The sequence below is a fragment of the Artibeus jamaicensis genome, unplaced genomic scaffold, assembly GCF_021234435.1.
Source record: "Artibeus jamaicensis isolate MK-2021 breed Jamaican fruit bat unplaced genomic scaffold, CSHL_Jam_final scaffold_3151, whole genome shotgun sequence".
NCBI classification, from domain to species: domain Eukaryota; kingdom Metazoa; phylum Chordata; class Mammalia; order Chiroptera; family Phyllostomidae; genus Artibeus; species Artibeus jamaicensis.
In genome coordinates this window covers 6,518,712-6,531,633 of record NW_026522037.1, presented here as the reverse complement: position 1 = coordinate 6,531,633, position 12,922 = coordinate 6,518,712, and the positions used below count along the sequence as shown (strand labels likewise).

Sequence of the window (12,922 nt, the reverse complement as noted above, 5' to 3'; positions counted from 1 at the left end):
GAGCACGGAGGGAAACTCGGGCCCCGCGGAGCCGCGGTACTGGGCGGGGGCGTCAGGGGTGTGTGTGGGGGGGACGCCCGCTTTGCTTTCTGAACGCTCAGAGTCTGTTTGAGGGGCCAGACTGGTGCACGTGGGACATTTGGGGAACGGCAGGGGGCAGCAGCCGACACAGGGCTGGATCGCACACAGTCAGGTGCCAGCCACAGTCCCTTCCTTGACTAATCTGAGTCTTTAATACCAGATGGGAGCCCTGAGAATAGCATCCCTATGAAACAGAGGAGGCGCAAAGCCGGAAGCCAAGGGAAGGCGCGGCTCACTCACGTTCACGCCACTCTGGCCCGGCACGGCGCCTGGCCCGCAGCACCCGCCACAGGGGCGGCCCCCTCCGTACCTGGCTGCGCTGCGTGCCAGGCACCTGCTGAGGGCCTCACAGGCATCACCTGGCCACTGCCCACAGTGACGCCGTCCACCGAAGGTGACGCTGGGGCTCAGAGAAGGTGCTCGGCAGGCCCCAAGTCACTCCGCTACTAAGGGGCAACATTGGATTTGAACCCAGATCTAGCCTCCCAGACCCAGGCCCTTAATCTGAAGCTGCTGCCTCCGTGCGTCAGGGGACACAGGGAGACCTTCCCTCACTCACAAGGGTTGGAAGAAACGCCCAGAGGAAACCGAGAGGCGGGAGGAGAGACTGCGGGCCCATGATCACAGAGGAGCTCGTGCTGAACGGGATCCCTGCAAGTCTCTGACCGTCTCACCCCTGCCTCCCTGCGCAGCCTCCCCGCGGGGCCCCTCAGGCTCCTGCAGGGGTGCTCACGGCAGAGGGAAGGGCGGGCCTTGCCTCCCGAGACTCCCGAGGACACGGGCAGGTGCTGGGGGTATGTATCCGTCTGCTCGGGTGCCGGACCAAAATGCGGCAGGCACGGTCCTGGGTTCTGCAAGTGTCCAGCTTGGTGCCTGGTGAGGGCTCTGCCCCCGGGCTGCAGACGGCTACCCCTCCTTCCTCCTGTGGGTTACCAGGCCTTCTCTTGTCCTGTGTGGGGGATCGGGGGCGCCTCCCTGGTATCTGTTCTTACAGGAGTGTTAAGGACACTAGTCCCACGGGATCAGGGCCCTGCCCCCACAACCTCATTGAACCTTAATTACCTTTTCAGAGGCCCCATCTCCTAACATGGCCACACTGGGGTTAGGGCCTCAACACACAAGTTGTGGGGACAGGGTGAGGGGGACACAAACATTCAGTCTCTAACCTAGTGGATGAGCTGGGGACCGAGTGTGAGCTCACCCACCTGCTGGATTAGAAGGAGCCACAGCCATTGAAGCCCAGGTCGAACGGGGCAGGCAGAGTTGCATTAACAAGTCCGCCACACTGGGGACGGCAGGTCACATGGCCCGTGCAGCCAGGGGACTGAGGGGCGGCTCCCCACTGCCCCATGCAGTTCTCTGCTCCGTCACAAGCCCCCAAGGGACAGGGAGTGGGTCTGCCGTCATCTTCTCTCTTGTCCTTCACACTTAGTGTGTATTGCTCCTTGGGTGCCTTCTTCGTGCACACCCCGTAGGTGGCCGGTGCCGCACCGGACGGAGCGTGTGCCTGTTGGTCCGGAGATAACACCTGCCAGCAGGGCATCCTCGGGAACAAATGAGCTATCGTGCGTGTCAGTATTTGGTAGGTGGTTGATGCGTGAGAGAATAAATATTTGTCGGATGAATACATCTTCACTTGGGAGAATGTGCTTCTTCCTTAGGAGGGCAAGGATGATCTGGTCATCGTCAGTTTTTACTTACCAGCTGGGTCACCGAGCAAAGAAAATCCATTCACATTCATTCACTCGTTCGTTCATTCAGCACTGATGGACTGCACCCCTGTCGGAAACTGGGGGTTAGGCAGACAGTGTAGAGCTAGATCAGCGGTGGTCCCTGCTCTTTGGGAACGCACCATGCAGAGGGAGAGACAGATAAGGAAAAGGGCAAGGTGTGCTCTGATCGGGGGGAGCCCCACGTTCAGCAGGAACCCCAAGACAGACAGAAACTTGGGGGTGAGAGGGATTTCTGGAGGAAATGACACCCGGAAGTGCATTTTCAAGGATGAGCAGCATGTCACCAGATGGAAAAAGTGTGAGGGACATTCGAGCCAGAGGGACCAGCAGGTGCAAAGGCCCCAAGGCACATTTGAGGATAGTGAAGGTCTGTATGGCTGGAACTGCAAGGAGCGCACCAGGGAGCAGGGCACTGGTAGGTGAAGCCAGGCCACTGAAGGGCCTCCTGATGTGTGTGCGTAAGCAGTTTGGACCTTCTCTTGGTGGCTCCGCTTTATTCCCACTGCTCAGCAGCAGCCAGCTGTGAACTTCTGGAGGCCCTTGACTTTCTCTGCTCTGTAAAATGGAGCAGTCCGTCTGCGCTTGCTTCAGTGGGCGCTGGGGAGGAAGGGATGAGAGAGCGGCATCCGAGCCTTTTCTAAACTCCCGAGGGCTGGTGGAGAGGGTGGGGGCCCGAGGGTGGCGTGGCTTGGTGCTCCATCCGGGGATCTGAGAAGGCTGGGGCTGCACCACCCTCGCCCCAGCAAAGACACCTTCTCCGTTCCTTGACTCCTGGTTGTCTTCACAGTTCCTCTCAAGTGACCGGTGGCCTCAGCTGCACCCCTCCCTTCTTCCCTAGCAGGGGTGGGCAGGAGGGAGGCAGGGGTCAGCCCCTTCCATCCTCCGTCATTCAGAATTACAGGCCTCCTGGACTAGGCAGATGAGTGCTGGCAGTTAGGAGAGCTGAAGCTTCACTCTGGTGGCACCCAGAAGGGCTCTCCGTGGCCCCCACACCCTCATCTGCCAGCAGGAGGTGGTGACAGAGCCCTGGACTCCAAGTCCTAATCCCGCCTTCTGGCCGGGTCACTTCAGGTGAAGGTCTTAGCCTCGGTTTCTTGCTATGGTGATGATTAGACTTCACTGACCTCACTCGCAGGGCGTGGGGTCATGTGGGGGTCACGTAGGGGTCACGTGGGTCACACAGCAACGAGCAGTGCAACTGCCCATTTTTGCAGGTGGATGTCTGCGGCGTACCTTCCCTCTTACACAAAACAGGACGCGTTTGGACTTGAGGAAGCGCTACGTGCTGCATAGCTAGAGAAAGTCACTCAGGTCCTAGCCGAGTCGCAGGACACTTGTGTCCCTGAAAGGGCAGCTAGTGGGCTGGACGAGGGGAAGCAGCTCCCGAGGGTTCCTGCACCCTTGGGGGGTGACCGCGTGTCTGTGCGGCTGTGAGCCTGCGAGCATGGGTGACTGGGATGCCTTTTGCTCTGACTCAGGGTGCACCTCTGGGCCTGGGTGCCTGTGTCTTGTGTGGGGCCCTGTGGACGCGCCTGTGGGTGTATTACGGCTGTGTGTGTCTGTGTGCACCACGGCAGTGCCTGCGTGGGCTGGCAGGACCTGCGCCCATATGTGTGTGTGACAACATGTGCCCACTTCTGAGGGCCGTGAGCTGCGGACTCGGTGCCCTCGGACTCGGGGGCCCAGGCAGGACCCTTCTGGGGAAGGAGCAGCTCCTCCTCAGGCGGCCAGGAAACGAGACTTGCATTTTCAGCATCCCGGGGGGCTGAGGAGAACCCATAGGGGTGGACCCCGACTTTGCCCCTTGGCATGAGAAGCCGAAACTGGGGTTCTGGTCTGTGTGACGTGGAGTGAGAACTCACAGCAGGTAGACTGCTGCCTAACTTCAACACAAATTGCAAGTCTGCCCCAAGGCTGACGGGGGATTAGTCTGGGTCGGGGGAGGAGAGTGAAGGAAGGGGCGAGTCAGGAAAGAAGCAGCAAACAGAGGAAGCAGGGGCCCAAAGGGGTGCAGGGCTCTTTTGCTGTCCCCAGCTCTCTGTCACTAGAAGGTGGCCCTGGCCCTGGAGGGGCAGAAGGGGCCCCTCCTCCATGACAGCCGCATATATGTTTTTCAGCCCTCCCTGGCAGGGCACACTTTCCCCCTCCACCCCGTGAATCCAGGCAGTGAATGAAGTAAGGTTTCCCTTGCAGTCAAGTAAAATAGTACAACACATACACGTTTATCCCAGGGCAGTCTGCTGCTCCCTGAATCCCACCCCTGAGCCGGGTGCTTAGGCCGGGTCTGGAACGCAGCCTCTAGGAGTCCACACACTGCTCGCGCGGGCGTGAAGGGGCGTGGGCAGCAGCGGGTCCCTGACGCCCCCCAAGAGCCCGGGCGGCCGGGCCCCGCCCCACCCCCCTGAGGTTATCCACCCACCGGCTGCTCTCTGCGCGGCTCAGGCTTGCCGCCAGCGGGCAGGCGGCGGGCAGGCAGGCGGGCGCGCGGCTCTGCTCCGCGCGGTCCCGGCTCTGTTCATTCATGATTGGTACTCGGCCCCCGGAGACCCAGCCGGAGCGCCGGGAGGGGCGCGGAGCGTGCGGCGGCAGGAGGGGCGGGCGGAGCGCGGCTCCCGCACCGCACACAGCGCTGGCTCGGTAGCCTCGGCCGGGCGGGCGGGCGGGCGGGCGTCCGCCCCGTGTCCAGCTCCAGGCAGGCTCCGAGGCACCGTCGCCGGCCCTTGGCGAAGGAAGCAGGCGGGCCGGGGGCCGAGGGCTCGCGGGCAGCCGCTGGCCCTGCGAGTCAGTGAATGTGCGGGGCTGAAGACGGAAAGAAAAGGCTCCCAAGGCTCCCCAGTGCCGGCCCGCGCTCCCTGAATACCAAGCTGCAAGCGAGCCGCTGGGCGCTTTTCCCCTCCAGTTCGGGGTGGAGGATCCACACTGATTTCTTTCCAGGGGAGGGGAGGGGTAGGGCCCGGGGTCCCAACTCAAGTCTCAGCTGCCATGGGGGCTGTCATGGGCACCTTCTCTTCACTGCAAACCAAACAAAGGCGACCCTCGAAAGGTAAGGTGCCTTCTTCTTCCTTTTGTTCCCCTGGCTGGGTTTGGGGGTGGTCAAGGCTGAGCTGGGGTGTCCCACCGGACTCCCTTGGCCCAGACTTCCCTCTCCTTTAGGAGCAGGTCCACACCTCTGTATCCAGAGGAGTAGGAAGCCGGCGGGAGAATTGGTGTGAACAGCGCGAGGGCACAGAGGAGGGCGCCAGAGTGGGAGCTGGCGCCTGCTTCCAGGCTGATGGGCACCAGGACCCTCCTGGGGAAACCCCTAGGAGCAGAAGGAAGGGGCAGATTCACGGTGAAGGGGGGTGACAGTTGTCCAGGGTAGGGGCGAAATGTCAGGAGGCTCTTCCCGTTCCCGTGACGGCAGGTGATTGTGTGACTCCGGGCACCCGGCGAGGGTGCTCACACACTCACTGCTCCTGGGGTGGCGATGCTGGTGCAGACCTGAGAGCCCGTCGCTAGGAAGAAGAGGGCGCTCAGCCTGCCCGCCCCAGAAACCCTCTGCAAGCCAAAAGGAATCAGCTGCTGCCAGGCGGTGCACCTCCCAGGGCTCACGTCCTGGTGGCTCAGGGGGTCGTCAGGAGACAGGGCATCACACAGGGTACTACCACGCTCCAGGGACCGCCAGGAGCCGTGGGCACTGCCAGGGTGTGGCGGGGAGCTGAGCTCACACCAAGGAGTAGAAAGCACAGTGTCCTGGACCCCTCCCGCCCCTGCTCCGCAGCCGCCTTTCCCCAGCTGAGACCTGCTCTCTGTCCCCAGTGGGGCCATCGTCAGGCGGGTTCGGATGAAGTCGGGACAGACGTGTGTCGTGCTGGCTGGGACTGTGCCGGCCTCCCATCCAGCAGTGAGGAAGTTGGTAGTTGGCAGACAGAAGCTGGGTACCGTTAGGAAGAAGAAAATGATGGTTTTGGTTTGGTTTGGTTTCCCGCTCAACTCCTGTTGTGGGTGGGTAGGAGAATGGCAGTGACCTGACATTGACACCTTCAAGTTCTGCCGTGGAAGCCCCGGTTCTGGCATGAGTCCCTCCCTCTGTGGCCTCAGGCAAGGCCCTTCACCCCTTATGCTAGTGATTAGATGTGTTAGGATAATGGCCCACCCCAGGGTGCACCCCAAGAGGCTTCTCTTAGGGCTTTGGTTGGTCTCACAGGACGTATTAGGGGAGTCCACCTCAAAGACCCCCCCCAGTGACCTGTCCTCACAGGGTCCAGGCATCTCACTCTGCCAACATCAGGCTGGCTGCCCCGAGGGATGAGGTCTCTGGGAAAAGATGGTCGGGGACAAAGCCCGGCTGGTGTTCACAGCAGAGGCTTCGGCCCATTTGTCCAGCTAAATTGCCCATCCTCCTGGCAGGGAAGGGACTGGCCGCCCTCTTAGCAGTCCCAGGCAGGACCAACAGGTCTGCCAGCCTTGGCCTTGACATTCAGAACCCTCCGATACTGCTCAGCTGGGGGCGAGATTCAGCCCCAAATCTCTATTCCCACCTCAATCATCTGTCTGACTTCCATGCATCTCACAGGCCAGCAGACTGTGGGGACAAGGGTCTCAGGTGTTCATTTTAAATTATTTTCTATGCCTGTGGCACTTGTGGGAGGCAGCTCCATATGTAGCAGAGCCTGGGTGTGAGTCCGTCCCTCTGTAACCTCAGACAAGTCCCTTCACCTCTTTAAGTCTCAGTTTTCTCGTCCAAAACTTGAATGAGAATTACTGCTTCCAGGCAGGAGACTGGGTGTGGGGGGAAGTGGCGGGAGGAAGACCCTCACAGACTGCTGGCTGCAGCCGCCAGGGGCCCAGGAGGGATTGCGGAAAGGATCTGAAGATCAAATGGTTGATGGATACAGAGCTCCGTGTACGGGGCAAAGACTTAGAGCTCAGACATGGCTGTCTACCATCCTCTTCTCCCCCACCAAACTGCAGGCCACCCCAGCTGCATCCCCACAGGATTCCCAGAGGCCAGAGCTCTTTGCTTCTCCCTCCCAGGATTCTAAGGAAGAGGACAGAGGGCCCCAGCATTCACTGAGCTCCTACTGTGTGCCTGACGCAGTGCTGGGTGCTTTATCTGTGTGTACATTCCCATTTAGGTCTCACAAGCTGCCGAGCCCTGAGCGGCCGGTCCCTGCCGCACAAAGCCCCACCGCATTGCTGGCCACCAGCTCCCAGGCCTTTGCCCTGTAGCAGAGGCTCATGGTCCTGTCTCGCACTCTGGAAAGCCAGTCTGCAGAAGGCCCTTCCCGCAGAGAGGCAGGCAGCTTGGAAACTGGCTGGGAGACGAGCGTTCCCCATTGGGACCTCAGGTTCTCCTTTATAAAAGGAGGCAGTTACATTGGACATTTCCTCGGGTCTCACCCAGTTCTCAGATTTGCGGGGTTTTATTGCTGACGCTCTTACCAGAGGTGCAGCTGTGATCTCGGAGACGGCGGGCTCAGATCTAATGAGACGGAGTCAGAGAGAGAGGAGGTGATCTGCCTCTCAGTTGTCAGTCCCCCTGCTGGGTTCAAATCCAGGCTCGATCGCTCACTAGCTGTATGGCTAAGGCTTATTTTCCTCAACCGTAAAACAGGGACAGTAGCAGTTACCATCTTAGACCCGCATGGTGTGTGGATTTCAAGGATAACAACACAAGCCAATTGCTTAGGCCAAGCTCTGCTACATAATAAGCAGTCAGCAAATTTTAGCCGCTGTGAAATGTATGGCTCTCGTGTTTGGGGCTTTCAAATGCCTGGAGTGAGGCCATCCTGGAAGTGGTCAGTGCCTCTGGGTGTCCGGGCAGCTGGTTTCTGGAGCTCCAGTCCAGCCCTGCTGAGGGACCCTGACCAGGACCCTGGACCCCACGGCTGCAGTCCCTCCCGACTGCTGCTGCTGGCCCTGAAAACATCCCGGCCTGCTCCGTAAATACCCTGCATGTTTTGAAAATTGGATTTGGTAACACTCGTATGTTTTAAAAATGGAGCAAAAGCTGTATGTGATCAGTGCTGGGAGAGGGGTGCACCGGCCCTGTTCAGGGAGAGCGTCCTGAAGGCAGCAGGGATCCGAAGGAAGCGGGGAGCCAGGTCACCGAAGAAAGGCGTTCCGGCGAATGTTCTGTCTCCGTCTGGGGTCTCTGCCTTTAATTAAGGTGGCGAAAGCCCTGCTTTGGGGGACGCAGCCTCTGCACCCTGGTCCCCGGTAGCATTTCTGACTCTAGCAGTTTTGCTTGTGCTTAGCATACTGAGGACAGTACTCTGGGCTTGGGTGGGTTAGTGGCATAGGTCAGGGTGTCGGAGTCCGCAGAGGAGGAGGCGCAGCTGTGGCAGCTGGGGCTGTGGGGCGGGGGCAGGAGAACTGAGGGAGAACAGCACTGGGAAGGCCCCTCCCTGGGAAATAGCCCCATGTTGCGGTGGAGGCTGAGCTATCTATGCCCCGCCAACGAATGAAGCATTCAGAACCTCCTGGAAGGGCTGAGCGCAGGATCTCCAGAATGCTCATCGAAGAGACACGAAAACAAAATCCCACAGCTGTTAAATGCTTTTCTAAGGCCACGTGGCAAGTTAGAGACAGACGTGGGACTGGTCCCTGGCCCCTAGACCAGGGAGCGCCCGGTGAGGCTGGGTTTGGCGGCCTATTGGTGGGGAAGCACGTTCTACAAAGAGTAATCTGGGAGGCCAGCAAGAGGCAGCGATGCAGAGAGAAGCCATTGCCCCGATGTCACAGGCTCCTGGCCTCCAGTGACCCTGGGCAGGCCGTCTCACCTCGGAAATGTGGCTTTCCTTCTGTCCAGAAATGCTGGTTTGCAGAGGCGTCCATGCCTTGGGCATTGTCTGCTGCTGCGTCTCGGTCCATCCCTTTAACTCCGGTTCACCCTTCCCTGCCCCCCATCTCCTTGCCAATAGTTAAAATTCTGCCCACATTCCGAGACTTCACTTGGCTGCTTCCACATTCTGGAAGGCTTCCCCAGGCCCCAGAGAAAAGTGACTCCTTCCATCTAAATTCCTAAATCTTTGAAGACGTATTTCTCATGACTCTCAAGTCCTGCTTTCCGCTGTGCTGCTGCAAGGGATGGTGGTTTTAACCCTCGTTCCACCCCAGAGTGTCGGCTTCGTCCGGGGGAGCTTGTCTGAATTATCTTTCACAGCCTGCAGCTCGGCGCGTTGCATGCAGTAGGCACTCAATAAATCTTTTCTGGAAGAAATGATGAATAATGGGATGGTTGGCTGCTCTCTGTTTTTTCCCCTTTAATTGCAGACCCTGCAGGAAAAGTTAGTACCCCACTGGAATTTCAGTTACCAGCCCTCTGCCTGGAAAGAATTCTGTTATCTGGTCTGCTGCCTTTGAATTGGCTTTGTCTCCGAAATGTTCTGAATCTGTTTACCCCTCAGCAGGGGAATGCCGATAACAATGCGTCTAGTAGTCCCCAGCCCCCTGACAGTCACAGAAGTAGCCCAGGCCCAGGGCCCGGTGCAGTTCTGGTCCCTCAGTCTCAGAAGAAACTTGATGGAGCTGAAGGCCAATGGAAAGCGGGGCTGGGGGTGGGGGGGGCGGGGAGACTGAGAGGTGGAAGAGAGGGGACAGCTGCCTAAAATCAGTGCAGATTCTCATCCCAGTGCCTGGAAAGCGACCAAGACTCAGACCTGTCTGCGTACCCAGAAGGGCTTTGCTCGGTAAACACGTCGTACGTGCGCGAGTGAGCAGGGGCGTGGAAAAGTGAGTGATGGAGTGAATGGGGAAATCAATAAGCGTCATGGGAAAGGCGTGATAGCTGGAGTGATGGAGGCAGTGAGCGCCTGTGTGCATAACTTAGTGAGGAGTGAAGACCTCGAAAGGCTGCAATCAAAGATTTGTCTTTGCACGGAGAGCTCCCAAATCTTGGCTCTAAGCCCTCTGCTCCCCGCTCCCCCTCCCCCAGCCATGAGACGTGGAAGGAGTCCGTGGGAGAGAAAGCCCCGGTGCAGAGCATAGTAAACTTACATACAGCATGTGCTTCTTAGAAAGCAGGAAATTGTAAATTCAGTCGAGAAGAATCCTGCCGATGTTTTGAATACTAGCAGACATGCAGTGTCTTTGGGGAAGGTGGGAAAGGACCTCTAAGCCTTCACTCTTTTGTGGATTCATTCAAAAAACTAAAATGACCTGGCTGGTGTGGCTCCGTGGATTGAGCGCCGGCCTGTGAACCAAAGGGCTGCTGGTTTGATTCCCAGTCAGGGCACAGGCCTGGGCTGTGAGCCAGGTCCCCAGTGGGGGATGCGTGAGAGGCAACCACACATCGAGGTTTCTCTCCCTCTCTTTCTGCCCCCCTCCCCCTCTGTAAAAATAAGTAAACAAAATGTTTAAAAAAAAACCGCTACAGTGAGGACTGACTGAGAAAGGCCTCCCTGGCATTTCAGGTTCAGGTTCACCGTACCTGGGTGAGATGAAGAGCCTGTGTGTCTGTCCGCCCCTTCACTTGCTCACTGAGCCGCTCCTTCCAAGTACTTTCTCGCCGACCCTGCTGTTATCTCTGCTCCAGGTCCACTCCCGCTTTCCCACCCTGCCTCCACCTCCACCTCCCTGTCCGCCTGGTGAACTCCTGCAGGTCCTTCAAGAGCTCATTCAGTACCCCCCACGCCCCCTGCCCCCCCAGCTCCCCCTCGCTCCAGTCTTGTACATGACGTGTTTGTGGGTTCACACAGTTCTCTCTCTGACTAGCTCTGCGGCATCGGGCCTCACTGCACGGCCTGACCCGGGGCCCAGACTTGATGGATGTGGGCTCTGTGGGCATGAGGACGACTGGCCCGGGTGGGGGCCGTGCAGCGGGGCGGAGAAGCCCAGGCCTGCCGGCAGGGAGGGGCCCCACCAAGCTCTGCACACTGGCCCTGGAGCTGAAGTCCCTTCCCATTCATCAGGCAGAGAGGGGGCGGTGCTTCGGAGAGAGGGTCGGGGAGAGGGGGTGTCACACTCCGCCTGAGAGTTCTGGAGCCTTCAGAGGAACTTGACTTGTCTTTAAACGCTTCACCTCGCTCCAGGTAGCATCTTAAATAGGTCACCTTCAGGGAGTTGCCGTGGTCAGTGGGGATGTGCTAGCTCGCTGAGCACGGGGCCCGGGAGCAGGGCTTTGGATTTGTTCTAACGGAAGGCCCCCTGGGGTCGGCAGTGGGGGGGGGGACGAATGGGAACCACAGTCCAATCAGGAAAGTAGGACCAGGACTGCGCAACAGTGACAACCCCTTAGTTAAGGGAGGAGGCTTGGATGCACTCTCTGGATCTGTGGCTTAGCTGCCCCTCTCTCTGAGCCTGAGATGGTTTTAGCAGCTTGGGGTCGCACTGGCTCCGCTGCCGCCTTTTGTCCATTGCGGGGCAGGTCCCTTCCTCCTCCGTTGCCCCATTTGTGTGATGCTTCTTGCTGTCCCTCACAGTCTCTGTCCCTTCGAACTGTGGCCCCTGATTCCCTCTCTCTCGGACCCAGAGCCACCAGAACTCTGAGCAGCTTCCCTGGTGACTCCTATGGGGCGCTGACAGTTTCAGACGACGGAAGATGTTCCCATGGGGGGGTAGGGACATGTGGATCACCTTCCAGTAATGGTGATGATAATAATAACAATGACAACCACAGCTAACACCAGTCTGGCCTCTTCTCTGTGCCAGGCGCCTGGGTCTGCTCCTCTCCTGTGTTAGTTCCCTCACCTCCCCCGGGCCCCGGTGGACAGACCCCATTCCAGTTCCCGCTCTGCAGATGAGGACACTGAGGCTCTAGGAAGCGAAGCGCCTTGGCCAGGGTCACATGGCGAGCAGTGCCTGCTTCCTGGTGACCCCAGGACCTGAGCGGCTGCAGGTCCCTCCCACGGCCCGGCCCGGCCTGGAGGAGGAACAGCTGAGACGGGAGCACGGAGGCTGGGGAGGAGGCAGGCCCGACGGAAGCTCCTCATTAGCCCTACGGAACCACCCAGCCATCTGCAGTCCTAGAGCAAGAGGCTTTCAGCCCCGTCTCAGCACTCCGGGTCTGTCTCCGCTTCCTCTGATATGGCAGGAGCCCGAATATGAAGGGGTTGAGGGCAGAAGGCCCATTAGCAAATTCATTAATACGATGAAACATCTATCTTCTGCTCCACTCATTTATGGGAACTAAATTTTCCTCCTTTTGTTACAGCCATCACTGCCTGTCAGGGGAGGATCAAATGCTTAAATATCTCCACGAGTGTCAGTGTCTCCAGCCTCCGTAATCAGCCGCCAGATTTGGTCAGCGTTTCCGCGTGGTCCAGAGGGGCGGGAGGGGCAGGTGGTCACTGACTTGTCATCACTGCAAAGGAAACAAACCCAGGAACTCGCTGGCGCATCCGCCTTCTGCTCCCTCACGAGTTCCCTTAGGCCACAGGTTGGCCTAAATCTGTATCACACAGATGCACGTGTCGTGGCGGATGCGGGGCAGGTCCCCTTAGACCCGGATGCGAAACCTGGCTCTGCATAGCGTCGGCCGCGTGACCTCAGGCAGGCCACCGCGCCTCCGCGAGCCTTCCTTTCCACATCCAGAAGAAAGGGTGTTGGTGGTGATTTCCTCCAAGGTTGGTTGTTACAAGGATTAAATGCAATAATTCACGTAAGACGTGATGGTCGGATCAGGGCGGGAATGCCTCTGAAACCGTGTTGCTCCAAGTGTGATCCTGAGACCCGAGGCCTCAGCATCGCCTGGGGCTTGTTAAAAATGCAGCCTCCAGTGGCCTGCCTGTGTACATAATTGTAAGAGATATATATTCTTATAAGATTCTAGATCAAGCTGGAAGGGACCTTCGAAGGCTTCTCGTTCAAGTTTCATTTTGCAGATAACAAAACAGCCCAGAGAAGGCGAGTGGTTTGCCCACAGTCACACAGCTTGAGTGTCAGAGCCGAGCTCTGAACCCTAAGCTTCCCCAGCCCTGGCTGCCGTCATGTGGATCGCAGTGAAGTCAGATATCTCTGATCTAGCATTTCTGCGGTTGAGATGTTCTTTTCTTTTTTCTTCCCTTTCCTTCCCTCCCTCCCTTCCTTTTTTTTTTAAACCAGAAGAACAGGACTGCGTGTGCCCGTTACATTTTAATTTATGAGGGAGACCCCGACTCTTGATTCTACATCCATCCCCTTATACC

The 12,922-nt window shown here is 58.4% G+C and overlaps 1 protein-coding gene across 2 annotated transcripts in view; it reads left to right on the top strand.

The window, feature by feature from the left end:
• The window catches only part of KCNIP1 (potassium voltage-gated channel interacting protein 1), a 245,128-nt gene that overhangs the window by 86,751 nt on the left and 145,455 nt on the right, over positions 1-12,922 (top strand). Inside the window, exon 1 of one of the 2 annotated variants that reach the window (XM_053656976.1) lies at positions 4,797-4,857. The exons of the other annotated variant lie outside the window; for it this stretch is intronic. Coding sequence (XP_053512951.1) covers positions 4,797-4,857 — 61 coding nt within the window. Of the gene's footprint in view, positions 1-4,796; positions 4,858-12,922 lie in introns of those variants that run through there. 2 annotated transcript variants of the gene reach the window in all.